Source organism: Natrix helvetica (genome assembly GCF_964273705.1).
Source record: "Natrix helvetica genome assembly, chromosome: 4".
Classification (NCBI taxonomy): domain Eukaryota; kingdom Metazoa; phylum Chordata; class Lepidosauria; order Squamata; family Natricidae; genus Natrix; species Natrix helvetica.
Window position 1 is genome coordinate 93780507 of NC_138550.1, and position 14535 is coordinate 93795041.

A 14535-nucleotide genomic window follows, 5' to 3' on the forward strand; every position below is an offset into this window, starting at 1 on the left:
AGCAGCTGATCTTTTGTTCCTCTTGATTTTTTATAATTTTCTTTTTGTTCTACTGGATACAAACTGTTTTCCATCAGATGACTGAATACTGAATTTGCCAGTATCCTTGTAAAAAGTTTGAACGTTGTTGGCAGACAAGTAATTGGGTTATAGTTGCTTAGTTCTGTGCCTTTTTCTGGATCTTTCATTATCAAGGATGTTCGGCCAGCTGTTAACCATTCTTCGCTTGTTGCATTTTGTAACATTTGATCAAATTGAGTGGCCATGCGATGATGGAGGCTGGTCATGTGTTTTAGCCAGTATCTATGCAGTTCATCCAGGCCAGGTTCACTCCAGTTCTTGACCTTCTTTGCTTGTTTTGCCACCATGTCAGTTTTTATTACAACATTTTCCATCTTGTTTTGTGTTGTTTGTTGTTGAATATCTTTGATCCAGGAGGCAGTGTTGTTGTGTTCCACTGGGTTTTCCCACAGTTCTTTCCAAAAGTTTTTTCTTTACATGGGTGAATATTAGTTTGGATTTGATTTTCATCAAGGGACCAGTAGAAGAGGTGTTGGTTTCTTCTGAACTGGACATTTTCACAATATTGTTTTATTCGTCCTTCGTATCTTTCAATTTTCCTTGCTGTTGCTATTGCAGGTTTTTTTTAGTTCTTCCATAATTTCCATTATTGTTTTTTTCTCCAGGTTGTATTTTTTGTGTAAACTATTTTTCAGCTTTCTTTTCTTTATTCTTTATTATTATTATGTGGTTAATCTTTGGTGAGATTCACAGCCTTAAGGGCCGGTTGGTAGCTCACCAGCTTGAGTCCTAACCAAAGACCTAGGAACTGCTAAGGTAACATCGGAGGATATAAGCTGTTCCAAATAGGGTGGTTCTTTGTAGTAGGGTGTTTATTATTATTATTATTATTATTATTATTATTATTATTATTATTATTATTATTATTCATCAAAACTTCTAAAGGGCAGGGATTTTTTTTGTTTTTGCAAGAAACTCATTTTTTTCTGACAAAAAATATTTTGGGATAGATACACATTCAAATTCATGGTAGAACAGATACTTGCAGCTATTACAGTATACAATTGTGGCACTAATAATGGGAAAAAATGGATTGTTCACTGTCTAATTAGAAATAAATCCAATACTTAATATAATCATTTTGCAAATCATTTTACTTGCAGGTAAACTAAATACCCGTGGTACAGGATTTTACTTTTGTTTTAGATCAAAATAAAATAAATAAAAGTTTTTAGAGCTGTGGTGAATGTTGTGTACATGATAAGAGTTGTTATGCAATATAAAATGAGTTTGGAGAAAACGTGTTGATGTGTATATCTGGAATTTGATTGAAAGAAACTAAGAAGTTACCTTGTTCTGACTTTCCTCTGCAAAGCCAGGTGTGTCTGTATCCGGAGGATAGGCAACGGTCAAACATATATTATATGGCTTCACCTATTGAGAAAAATAGTTTATGTTATAGTAATCTGAGAGCTCCATGCTTACTAATCTTACATAAAAAGAGATGATGAGATGCAAGAAAAGGCATATACTTGCCTTATAACTGCCAAGAAGTTGGTAATACTCCAGAAATACTGCTCAGCCTACATTCTATACAATTATTTCATATTTTATTCTAAAAGATATTTGTTGCTACGAATCAGTAGTGCAAGTAGGATATTACTGGAGCTATAAGACATATAAATCCCAGTAAAACCTGGGATGTTTACTGCAAGTTACAAAATAATACAGTACAACTATGAACTTAATGTGAACTATAATTTCAACCTTCTATGTTTTGTCTGTGTTTTTTTAAGATGTTAAATTGTATTCTTTTATCATAAGAAATGATGCTGACTTATAAGCATACAATTATTCATCTATATTTTACAAAAAGAAAAAAAATCCTACTTTTGAACGGTCATAATGATGACATGACTATTTAAATACATTTATAGAACAGAGCAAATTTATTTTCATGCCGTTAACAGCGACTACTTTTGAAAAGTATCAATATTCTGTTGCCTTATCCCTAATTTGTGAGGGATAGAAAGAGGTAAATCCTATAAGAATTAGGTTTTCCTGGTTGATGGGTTGATGGCCTTCAAAGTAGAATCATCTTCCACTTTGTGTTCACCATAAATAATTCAAGTATGGTAAAATTTCAAAATCTGTTTTGGTTTCAGCCACAAACATTTCAAAAAACAACTGCAGAAAATGTTTTTGCATTAAATGGTATAAGAACTGTGATGGGGCAGTAATTAGAATGCATTATTGCAGGCTAACTTACTGCTAACTGCCAGGAGTTCGATTCTGACCAGCTCAAAGTTGACTCAGCCTTTCATCTTTCCAAAGTCGATAAAATGAGGACCCAGATTGTTGGGGGCAAAATACTGACTCTGTAAAAGTCAGAGAGGGGCTTAGACAGGACTGTAAAGCACTAAGAAATGGTATATAAGTCTAAGTGCTATTGCTATAACAAGTTATGACTATTTTACTTTAAGTACCACAGATACTGGTGAAAGATAATCATACCTCCATATGTAAAGATTCAGCTAATCCTCTAAGAGCATATTTTGTTGCAGAATAAGCCGAATAGCCATAAAGACCAATTTGTCCAGCCTGAGATGAGACAAACACAATCCTCCCCATTCTTCTCTCCTTCATTTTACCAACTACTGCACGAGTTGGGTAAACACTACCCAGATAGTTGATAGCCATTAATTGCTGTAGATAAAACATACATTAGTGTCAGCTGCTTTCATAATAAAATTGGCACAGGTTGCATTGATGTATAGGAAGATTAAAACAGGTGTGGTGCTGGCCTACAACTTTACACTTAGGTTTCAGCAATCCTAATCTAAATTACATAATGGCATAATCCTATGCAAAACCTATAATAAAACCACAACAAAATATTGTTCCATGTAATGCACTGACTTTACAATCTTGTAAAACAACCCATGGTGTTTTTTGCACTCAGTTCTATCGCCACTCTGATACCCAATGTGTTCTTGGGTTTTCTCCCAAGAGGAAGAAGCTTTCAAGAAAGCATTTGAAAGTGTAGTTCTGGAAATCCACTATCAGTTTCTAATGTTTATCAGTACAGTTACAAGCAACCTAACTTCATTCCCAACAATAGGTCTTCACTACTAATTGAAGAAATGAGAAACTACTATAAAACTATACCGTACCGACAAGGCCTCATCTTTTAAAAATGACGTTGTTATATTTTCTCTTAATTAATATACCACACATCCACAAAACATTTTAAACTATTAAATTGGTTTAGTCCTGCAACAATTTACACATAAAAGCATCCAATAATATTTATTAGGTTATAATGTAAGTAGGAAAGATTCAACCTTATTGAGTATAAGTAGTAACAATAGAACAAATCACAGGTATACTTTATATCAGGCATGTCCAATCTTTTGGCCTGCCTGGGTTACATTGAGTGAAGAGGAATTGTCTTGGTCCAGACATAAAATATACAATATAATTCAGGGATCCCCCAACCCCAGGCCGTGGCCCACTACCGCCCTTGAGTCTTATGGAACCGGGCTGTGGAAATGGTGGGCAACTGAGCACATGTGTACATCCCCACCCGCACAAGCAGCGGGTGACCACATGTGCATGTGGGGACCTGCATAAGCAGTGGGCAACCGTGTGTGCATTCCCACCCATGTGAACCATGGGTGACCACATGCGCATCCCCACTCACGCAAGCAACCGTGCGCATGCCCACTGCTCGCACAAATGGACTTGCGTGAGCATGGGACCATCCTCTCTCTTTCTCCTGTCAGTCTGAAAAGCCAAAAAGCTTGGAGTACTCTGATATAGTTAATGTATATAAATGCACATCATCATGTTAAAAGTTTACAATTTATGGGGCTCATTACTAGCTAATAATCCAAGGCCACATGCTATCCACAGGCCACAGTTGGACATACCTACTTTAAAGAAAGATTAACATTTAATATTTCATTTCATATAATTTAGGTACAGATGCATTTATGTAAGTTGTCCTTAAGGTCCTTGAGAAGTTTTAATTTTTGGTAACTTCACTTCCATATAAGATATAAATAATCAATATAATAAAACAGAAAATGATTTTTAAAGACTTAAGCTAGGACCACTTACCTCAAACCTATAGGTATCAATTTCTTCAAATTTTCCATTTATTGATGTTCCAGCACAATTAACAAGCATGTCAACAGGACCCAATCTTTCTTGAGCCTAAAAGACATCGGTTTCACAAATTATATGCTACTATTTGAACAGAATATCTCAATCATAATATGAAAATATGAGCTTTATAAAAGCCAGCAGTTCCCTTACTTGTTTAAGGAACTTCTCCACATTTGCATAATCTTTGGAAACATCAAGAGAAATAGAATGCACAACCTATATGAGAAAAAAAATGAAGAATTATATGACCCCATTCAACTGATTGTAAAGTTGAATGTTGTTTTAATAATTTACAACCATTTTAAATTTACCATTTTATTCATTTTGAATTATTTCTACTTTCCCAAATGCCATATTATGTAAGAAGCTATAGAATTATTATCTGCATAAAAAACTTGTAAAATATATACTTACCCTAGGTTACCATATCTAAAATATGACTTAAACAATATTTGTTTATTTTATTAGATTTTTTTTACCTTGCTCTTATTATTTAACAGAGTAAGAGTTGGAAGTGACCTTGGAGGTCTTCTAGTTCAACCCCCTGCTCAGGCAGGAAACTTTATACCATTGTGGGCAAATGCACAGGTAGGTGCATAGATGGTACTTGGCTCAAGAGTAGTACCTGAGAAAGGGATCTTGGAGTGCTAGTGGACTATCACTTACATATGAGCCAGCAGTGTGCTGCAGCTACCAAAAAAACCTACATAGTCTTTGTCTGCATTACTAGAGGGAATCAAGATCACATGAAGTGTTAATACCACTTTATAATGCCTTGGTAAGGCCACACTTGGAATACTGCATCCAGTTTTGGTTGCCATGATGTTGAAAAAAAGATGTTGAAAGAGTACAGAGAAGAGCAACAAAGATGTTTAGGGGACTGGAGTCTAAAACATATAAAGAACAGTTGCAGGAATTGAGTATGTCAGTTTAATGAAAAGAAAGACATGGGGTGACATGATAGTAGTGTTCCAACATCTAAGGGGTTGCTACAAAGAAGAGAAGATCAACCTATTCTCCAAAGCAGCGATCACCAACTGGTTGTCCATGGACCACTGGTGGTCCATGAGAAAATTTTGGAGGTCCACAGAAAAATTATTTGAATTTTTTATATTGCACTAAATCAGGGGTCCTCAAACTACAGTCCCTGGGCCGGATACGTTCAATGAACGCTTGTGTTGCTGCAGAGAGTATTCCCCTTTGGGGTCTTTTTGTACGTGTTTGAAGGGGGGCAGAAATTCTGACTTGGGGTCTGCTTCAGCCTCCTGGTGCTGGGCTTTGGGCGAAGGCTGGAAGGAAGTGCTGCTGGTGGCAAAGAGCTAGAGGGCATTGTTCCACTGGGACTGCATCATGGCCTGGAACTAACTGACCATCTCAGCCCGCTGAGCCTCCAGGCGCTGGTACCTGGCCTTGCACTCCTGCAAATCTTACCTCTGCTTGGAAAGCCAATGCTCGTAGTCCTCAGTGAGGTGCTTCTGCTGAGCCTCCTTCACCGTCAGATTGTCAGGCCTGCAGCCGGTTCCTTTAGGATCTTTGGCCTGCCACACTAATATTCTTTTCTACTATGCCTTTCATTAGTGGGGAATTGGGAGGGGGAATAGTAAGGAGTAGAATGTGTTGTTGTCAAAATAAAATTCCTTTCTAGAAACCAAGGTCATCTTTTGTCTCTACACTTCTGAGCCTGACCGGAACTGGATGGGTGGAACTGCCAGCATGGCAGTGGAAGATTGGACCATGTGATGGACTTGTGGGTGTGGGGGCAAGATCATGAACTTTCAACTGGGTGGGAAAACCTGGGAAGCTTTCAGATTCGGGTTTTCATAGATGTGCTAACATGTCTCTCTTAATAAATTGGAACTTTGAGCAATACTTTGCCTTGGACTCTGATTTAATTTTGGATGATATTTGGAACGCTGACACAGATCCAATTTGAACTGAGCCAGCTATTTTGCCAATTCTTTCTCATGGTGGCTGCTCAGCTCCAACAACTGCTTCCTGTTGGGGCTCTAAGGAGCCTGGGCAGGTAGGCAAGGAGTAGCTGGGAGGGGAGAGGCGAGTAGAGGTTGGTGAGGTTCTCCTTGACCTGAGTGACATCAAGCTGGCCACTCCCACCCAGTCACATGACCACTTAGCCACACCCACCCAGCCGGTCATTAGGTAGATCATATTAGTTGTCTGCAGCATTTAAAATTATGAATTTAGTGTCCCTAAGGTCCGAAGGGTTGGTGATCCCTGCCCCAAAGCACCTGAAGGCAGGATAAGAAGCAATGGATGGAAACTAATCAAGGAGAGAAGCAATCTAGAACTAAGGAGAAATTTCCTGACAGTTAGAGCAATTAATCAGTGGAATGACTTGCCTCCAGAAGTTGTGCGTGCTTCAACACTGGAAGTTTTTCATACATAATATTTCTTCTCCTCCTATTTCCCCCACAGCAACAATCCTGTGAGGTTGTTTGGGCTGAGAGAGAGTGATTGATTCAATGTCACCCAGCTAGCTTGCATCCTTGAGATGGCACAAGAATTGGTCTCCTGTTTCTACCCTGTTTTCCTGAAAATAAGACCTCCCCGGATAATAAGCCCAATCGGGCTTTTGAGTGCATGCGCTAAAATAAACCTTCCCCCGAAAATAAGCCCTCCCCGAAAATATTGCAACACAGCAGCAGCCATGAGGTGACCACGCTTGCCGCCTCCTGCACCTCAAAAATAATAAGACCTCCCCTAAAATAAGGCCAAGTGCTTATTTCGGGGGTAAAAAGAAAATAAAACCCTATTTTATTTTCAGGGAAACACGATAGGCAAGTACCTTAACCATTACTATACACCAAACTGGCTTTCAAACAAACAGGCTTTCAAGAAAATTAGTTGTGGATAGCAAATAAATGTTTCCCCGATGTGTCACTGATGAGTCAGAAACACTAACATTTATGCCTTGAGCACTACTAAACTTAGAGCCGAGGGAGTTCACTGTTCCTCAGATATCCGGGTGTGAGTCCCTTGGTGTGAAATGGGGCCCACGGAGGCAGTTGGGTTTGCTGATTGTATACTTGGCTCCTCGCTATACATCAGCAGCCCTGCCCGAGCTCCTCGAGCTGATCTCGGAGACGGCGGTTGAGATCCCCAGGCTCATGGTCATGGGAGATTTCAACCTGCCGTCGACGGGAGCAGCATCTGAGGTAGCTCGGGAGTTCATGGCTTCCATGACAGCCATGGGCCTGACCCAGTTAATTCAGGGCCCCACACACGAAGGAGGCCACACATTGGACCTTGTCTTTGTATCTGAGCAGTGGACGAGTGATCTGGGTAGAGGGGATTTTACTGTTACACCCCTGTCATGGTCAGATCACTCATGTCTCCGGCTTAACTTCCCTGGCGCTACCCCCCACAGCGAGGAGGCGGGACCAGACGGTCCACGCTGGTACCGCCCCAAGCGCCTGATGGAGCCGGATAGGTTCCAGACGGAGCTTGGGCCATTACCTGTAGCCCTGACCCGCGCTCGGTCGGAGGACCTAGCGGCCGCCTGGAATAGGGCGGCGGCTGGGGCCTTGGACCGGATTGCGCCTTTGCGACCTCTCCTGCGGCAGCGACCCACCCGGGCTCCTTGGTATACCGAGGAGCTGAGGGTGATGAAGCGTCACAGGAGACGTCTAGAGAGCAGGTGGAGGTCCTCACGCTCCGAATCTGATCGAACACAGGTAAGATCCTACTTGCGGACCTACCTGGTGGCATTAAGGGCGGCCAAACGTAGATATTGTGCCACCCTTATTGCGTCCGCGGATAACCGCCCTGCTGCCCTGTTTAGGGTGACCCGCTCCCTCTTGTCACAGGGGACGCAGGGGGCACCTTTACAGGGCAGAGCAGAGGAATTTGGGGAATATCTGCAGGACAAAGTCGCTCAGATCCGGAGCGGATGGGCCCCACTCAGTGGACCAGACGAGCCGCCAACAGCGAGTCTTGTGAGATCATCCTGGGAGGAGTTTGATTCTGTTGCCCCCGAGGATTTAGATAGGTTGCGTGGACGGCTGCGACCCACCACATGTTTAATGGACCCGTGTCCCTCCTGGTTGGTACTGGCATCTTGGGAGGTGACACGAGGCTGGCTTCTGGGCCTGGTGAATGCCTCATTGGGTGAGGGATCCTTACCAACCGCCTTGAAAGAGGCGGTGGTGAGGCCCTTACTTAAGAGGCCCTCACTCGACCCAATGGAGCTAGCTAACTATTGTCCAGTCTCCAACCTTCCGTTTCTAGCGAAGGTTGTGGAGAATGTGGTGGCCCAGCAGTTTCCACGACACCTTGACGAATCCGAGTATCTAGACTCACGCCAGTCCGGCTTCCGACCTGGGCACAGCACAGAGACAGCCTTGGTCGCGTTGGTTGATGATCTCTGGAGGGCCAGAGATAGAGGTTGTTCCTCTATCCTGGTCCTATTAGACCTCTCGGCGGCTTTTGATACCATCGACCATGGTATCCTATTGCGCCGGTTGGAGGGGATGGGAGTCGGAGGTACCGTTTTGCGGTGGTTCGGCTCCTACCTCTCCGACCGGAGGCAATGTGTGTTGACAGGGGGACAGAGGTCGACCCCGAGGCCACTCACTTGTGGGGTGCCACAGGGGTCGGTCCTCTCGCCTCTCCTGTTCAACACATATGTAAAGCCGCTGGGTGAGATCATCCGTGGTTTTGGGGTTGAGTATCACCTCTACGCTGATGATACTCAGCTGTATATTTCAACTCCAAACCACCCCAACGAGGCTGTCGAAGTAATGTCCCGGTGTTTGGAGGCCGTCGGGGTCTGGATGGAGGACAACAGACTTAAACTCAACCCCTCCAAGACTGAGTGGCTGTGGCTACCGGCACCTCGATTCAGCCAGCTGATTCCATTGCTGGCCATAGGGGGCGAGCAGTTGCCCCCTGTGGAACGGGCGTGCAATTTGGGCGTCCTCCTTGATGCCCGGCTGTCAATGGATGACCATGTGGCGGCCGTGGCAAGGGGGGCGTTCCACCAGGTTCGCCTGGTGCGCCAATTGCGCCCCCTACTGGACCGGGATGCCCTACGCACGGTCACTCATGCGCTGGTGACGTCCCGCCTGGATTACTGCAACGCTCTCTACATGGGGCTGCCCTTGGGACGCGCCCGGAGACTGCAGTTAGTTCAGAATGCAGCCGCGCGGGCTGTGATGGGGAGTACGAGGTACTCCCACGTAACACCTCTCCTGCGCGAGCTGCATTGGCTACCTGTGGTTTTCCGGGTGCGTTTCAAGGTGCTGATTACCATCTTTAAAGCGCTCCATGGCACGGGACCTAGTTACTTGCGGGATCGCATCCTCCCACATACATCCCTGCGGCCAATACGCTCACACAGGGAGGGACTTCTCCTGGTGCCATCCACTGGACAATGCCGGCGGGCGACACCGAGGAGTAGGGCCTTCTCTGTGATGGGCCCAACCCTCTGGAATGACCTCCCCCCCGACATTAGAACTACTTTTGACCTCCGCTCCTTCCGGCAAAAACTGAAGACCCACCTGTTCCGATTAGCAGGCCTGGCATAATTCAACTGTCCCTCCTGGCAAACGCACTATATCTGGTTATTTTAGGGGTTTTTTAATTCACTGTATTTGTTTTTAGGGGTTTGAACTTATTTTAATCTGCTTTGTACAGTTCTTTTAATGTCATTCTAACCTCCTCCATGTCAACTGTCAACTGTACATACTTAATTTTATTGTATCTGATATATTTTGTATGAACTGTACACCGCCCCGAGTCCCTTTCGGGAGAGGGGGCGGTCTAGAAGCATTAAATTAAATTAAATTAAATTAAATTAAATTAAATTAAATTAAGTTGGTGTCATCCCGAGTGCACCCCTCCTTATTTGAAAAATGTCCAAGTGTGGTTGCAAGTACAGATTTTGCGCAGTCATTAAGGCATTAGGTGAATGTCTAAGCTTTATTTTATCAGGACAAAGATTTCCTGCAGGATGCAACTATTGTGTCAACGAAAAATAGCAGTTTTGAACAGCCTCCTGGAAACAGCTGCTAGGAAAATGACTAGAAAGGTATTATTATGTACAGGTCTTATTTATGGGCTTATTAATGTATGGCTGATCATTGTGGGAATTTTGATTAGATAGGGCTGGGCTAGCTCATCTCTTGTTCTTTATACGGCAAAATAACACATTTAATACCAAAGTCATTGTAAACCATTCAATACATTCTAAAATCAAGCAGCTCAGCAAAAAGTTTGTATTAATAGACAGCTATGAATACTCAAATGTATAACACACAGTTTTCCAAAAGATTCTAATTAGAGAAAATCCTTATTTTTTAAAAGATATTGGGAAAAAAAGAGAGACAACTGTACTGTAACCTAACAATCTTCCCCCCCCCCCAAAAAAAAAAAACTGAACTATGTTACATCTCTATGAGCCACAGTGGCGCAGTGGTTAGAGTGCAGTACTGCAGGCTACTTCAACTGACTGCTAGCTGCAGTTCGCAGTTCAAATATTACTGGCTCAAAATTGACTCAGCTTTCCATCCTTCTGAGGTTGGTAAAATGAGGACCCAGATCGTTGGGGGCAATATGCTGACTGTGTAAAACCGCTTAGAGAGGACCATAAAGCACTGTAAATTGATATATAAATCTAAGTTCTATTGCTATCTCAAATAAAACCTTGCTTTGCATGTTGAGCTAATAAATTAACAGACATCATTTTTAGATACATGACCAGAAGTCATTCCACATGTATTTATTCATAGGGGAGACTCAGAAATAAAAATACTATTTGCAAATATTTTTACAACTGGATAGATGTAGGAGAAGAGTAGACAGAGCTCAGGGATGGATTTAAACATCATCTATTTAGAGGCCTTGTGTTGCCAAATCCAGCCTTAGCCTGAATTCCATCTAGCACCAATTTAGTTTGTTAGATTCTTGTGATTAGGCTTGAGTAATAAATCTTTCTGAACGACAACTTAATCTATAGTCCTGATCTTTTACTTTTGATATTAAATGGGACATTTGACTGTATTATATATTCTTATACTTTAGGGTTCACTAGAGGCATTTTATGGCCCACAGGCCACATCCGGCCCTTTGGCTGCCCCTGTCTGGCCTGCAGGGGCAAGCGGCAGATGGAGTGGTGGGAGGCAGTGGTAGCAGAGTGCTGGCAGCAAGGGGGAGAGTGGCAGCAGGAATATCTTTCCCAATTACTCAAGTGGCCCCTTTGGAAAATTAATTGTCCTGCCTGATCTATAATATAGAAGAGGTAAACTACAACTAGAAGAAATAGAGTGTAGCCTTTCTGAGGTTACAGAAGTTTACCTACCATCAACTGCAGCTTGACCAATAATCAAACATTGTAATTCAGTGAAATAACGAATAACGAATGAATGAAACAGTGAATAATGAAAAATAGTAATTCAGTCACGGGTTCCCTGTCTCCCTTGAATTACTGTGCTTTCATATAGTCATCATTCACTATATGCTACTGTAGATTACTCTGCTGTACTTGTTGATTCTGCTTACAAGGAATGTAGGAATTGATTAATAAAAACCTCTCCGATTTCAACACATTTATTTAGTGGATATAAGGTAGTAAGCTACGAAGATCTCTAAGATTTTCTGCCACCTACACTGATGACTTGAGGTACTTATTATGGGTTATTCATTCCAAAGATAGAATATAGGTTAGTCTATTTCTTTTATTATGAATAACATAATTATTCTGGGAACTCCCTATGCCTTAAAGACATTGACTGAAGGATGCAAATCCCATTAGTTTCAGAAAATATACTGCTGGGAACTTTTACATGTCTCCCTCAAAATAAATGTGTATTTCTACCTTCTGGGTGCTATATAATTTAGGATTTCCTTTTCTTTAACAAACAACCTTCAGATTATCTATGAAATTATTTGCCAAGTGCTTTAGTTTTACGACTAGAAACTATTACATCACATTTCATCTACAACATCTGATAGGATAGCAACACTTCATTTACTCTAAGTGTGTAGTGGAGGAGGAGAAGGGGGAGAGGAGTATTGTTAAAAGTGAAAGTAGAAACTTACTTGCTTATCATTAACTGCAAATGTCTCAATTTCTTTCTTGGCCTCCAAAAGACGTTTCTGGAATTAAATAAGCACATCTTAGACTTGCAACTAAAGTATTATGTTGAAGTGTAGCATTATTTAATTTTTTATATTTTAAATTATTTTAAAAATCACCACCTAGCATATAACCCATTTATATAAATAATGTATTGCAAGTTCTATAATATGTAAGTAACTTTTTCAGCCAATTAGGGCTAAATCAACCATTTAACTCCATTTTCAGAAGTTTGACTTGAATTATGTCTATATTCATGTACAATACGAGCCCTTCAATGTATATTCAGAAGTTTCATTGTGTTCCATGGGACTTATTAAGATGTAAACATTTACAGTAGAACAACCTTTCTTCTTGAGATCTCTATTTCCCAAGAAGCAAACAATCATTATCATAAGGCATCCACATGACATATGTCATTCCAAATGGCGACAGAAAGGTAACAGAAATGCAGGAAGTGGTAATTGGCCTTTTAATTAAGAGTCATTATAGTATAACTCAACCACACGTTCACGTTAAGAAGCATCTTCAGGGTGGGACAATGGACTTTTCAGAAGTCATGGTATGCTCTCAGCACCTCCTCAACTCAAATGTTTTCCTGGGGTCAGAGGCTACCTTCTGAGCCCAGAAAGAGACGCAGCTTCTTTAAGCAATGCCAAATAGTGAGATGTGCTGCACATCAATGGTGGGATTCAAACTTTTTTTTTACTACCGGTTCTGTGGGCGTGGCTTGGTGGGCATGGCAGAGGAAGGATACTGCAAAATCTCCATTCCCCCCCACTCCAGGGGAATGTTACTGCAAAATCCCCATTTCTTCCCACTCAGCTGGGACTCGGGAGGCATAGAATAGATGGGGGAGGGGCCAGTCAGAGTTGGTATTTACCGGTTCTCCGAACTACTCAAAATTTCTGCTACTGGTTCTCCAGAACTGGTCAGAACCTGTCGAATAGCACCTCTGTTGCACATCCCTATTTTATTACTCTGTAAACAACACAATGTCACCAACGCAGGGCTATATGCAAACCTGTAAAGAGCTGGAATTCTAGCCAATTATATTACTTTAAAAAAGTATATAATATTGTAGCATCAGATACACACTAGTGCAAACAAAATCATTTTTGTATTTTATTTTAACATTTTTAACTTGAAAATTAATATTTCATTTTCAGCTCTTAAATTGTCATATTTATTTGTGCTTTTGTATTGTTGCTTGTTCCATTATTAATGTTTTAATTAAAGTTCATGTCTGCTTCTTCGATTCAATCATAAAAAGCTGGAGGTTACAAATTCCAAAATAAAAATTAAAAAGGTTTTTAATATATAATGCACAGTAAGTAGCTGCATAGCACCAAACAGGGTCCACATAATGTTTTTAAACCCACAAAACAACAAAAATAGATATGGAGCATCTATAATTGTTTCTTTAATGAAAGAGAACACAACTTCTGTCCAAAAATGTGGAGTTTGGTGTGGGAGCACTTAACATCTGAGAGCTTCACCTCCTCCCTACACTTTTATTTCTAGCTGCTAATGAAAAGTAGCAATGCCTCTAGTGACAATTGCAGCAGGATCAGCTGATATGAGTCCTAGGCAGCCTTTGTTGAAGAGCTGGCCAAAAGGGAGCATTGCCCTGACAACTTTACCTCAGCTTGTTTCTGAGGCCTACTTCTGTGAACATATTAGCTGCCTTGATGTTGACTGAGATGAGGATATGACAACCACATAAAACTGTTTTGGGGTTGTGTAGTTCTGGCCTAGAAATCAGGAGAGTGTGAGTGCTAGTCCCATCCTAGGCATGAAAATCTTTGGGCCAGTCACACTTCACGGAGTTGTTGCGGGGAAAATAGGAGAAGGGAGTATTATATGTTCACCGCCACAAAGGTGGGATAAAAATCTAACAATCAACCAATCTTTGCCAGGTTTTGTGTTGCAAGGGGAGATACCATCTATGGCGTTGGAACTGGTCACAATGTTCTTTGATGACTAACTATACAGAGATTAGATCAGGAATGTCAAATTGTAACTGACCCGCAGGGCTGCCCTGGAAACAGCAAAGGACAGGCCCGCGAAACAGCAAAGTGCCTCTGCCAGCAAAAATGGAGCTCAGGAGATCCACGTAATGTCACTTCATGTTTTGCAGCACCTTGAATGTGAAACTCTGTTTAGTATAGAAATGCTTCTACAGCAGTAAAGTGGCTGATTTCAAACCATTTCACCCCTAAGCCTTGTGGGGCTACAGTGAAAAATTACAG

The 14535-nt window shown here is 41.6% G+C and overlaps 1 protein-coding gene across 1 annotated transcript in view; it reads right to left on the bottom strand.

The window, feature by feature from the left end:
* The window catches only part of KDSR (3-ketodihydrosphingosine reductase), a 49299-nt gene that overhangs the window by 14091 nt on the left and 20673 nt on the right, over nucleotides 1–14535 (bottom strand). Inside the window, exons 3-7 of the mRNA XM_081951877.1 lie at nucleotides 12247–12303; nucleotides 4342–4407; nucleotides 4144–4239; nucleotides 2536–2727; nucleotides 1372–1455 (exon numbers count right to left, since the gene is read on the bottom strand). Of these exons, the coding sequence (XP_081808003.1) occupies nucleotides 1372–1455; nucleotides 2536–2727; nucleotides 4144–4239; nucleotides 4342–4407; nucleotides 12247–12303 (495 nt within the window). The remainder of the gene's footprint in view (nucleotides 1–1371; nucleotides 1456–2535; nucleotides 2728–4143; nucleotides 4240–4341; nucleotides 4408–12246; nucleotides 12304–14535) is intronic.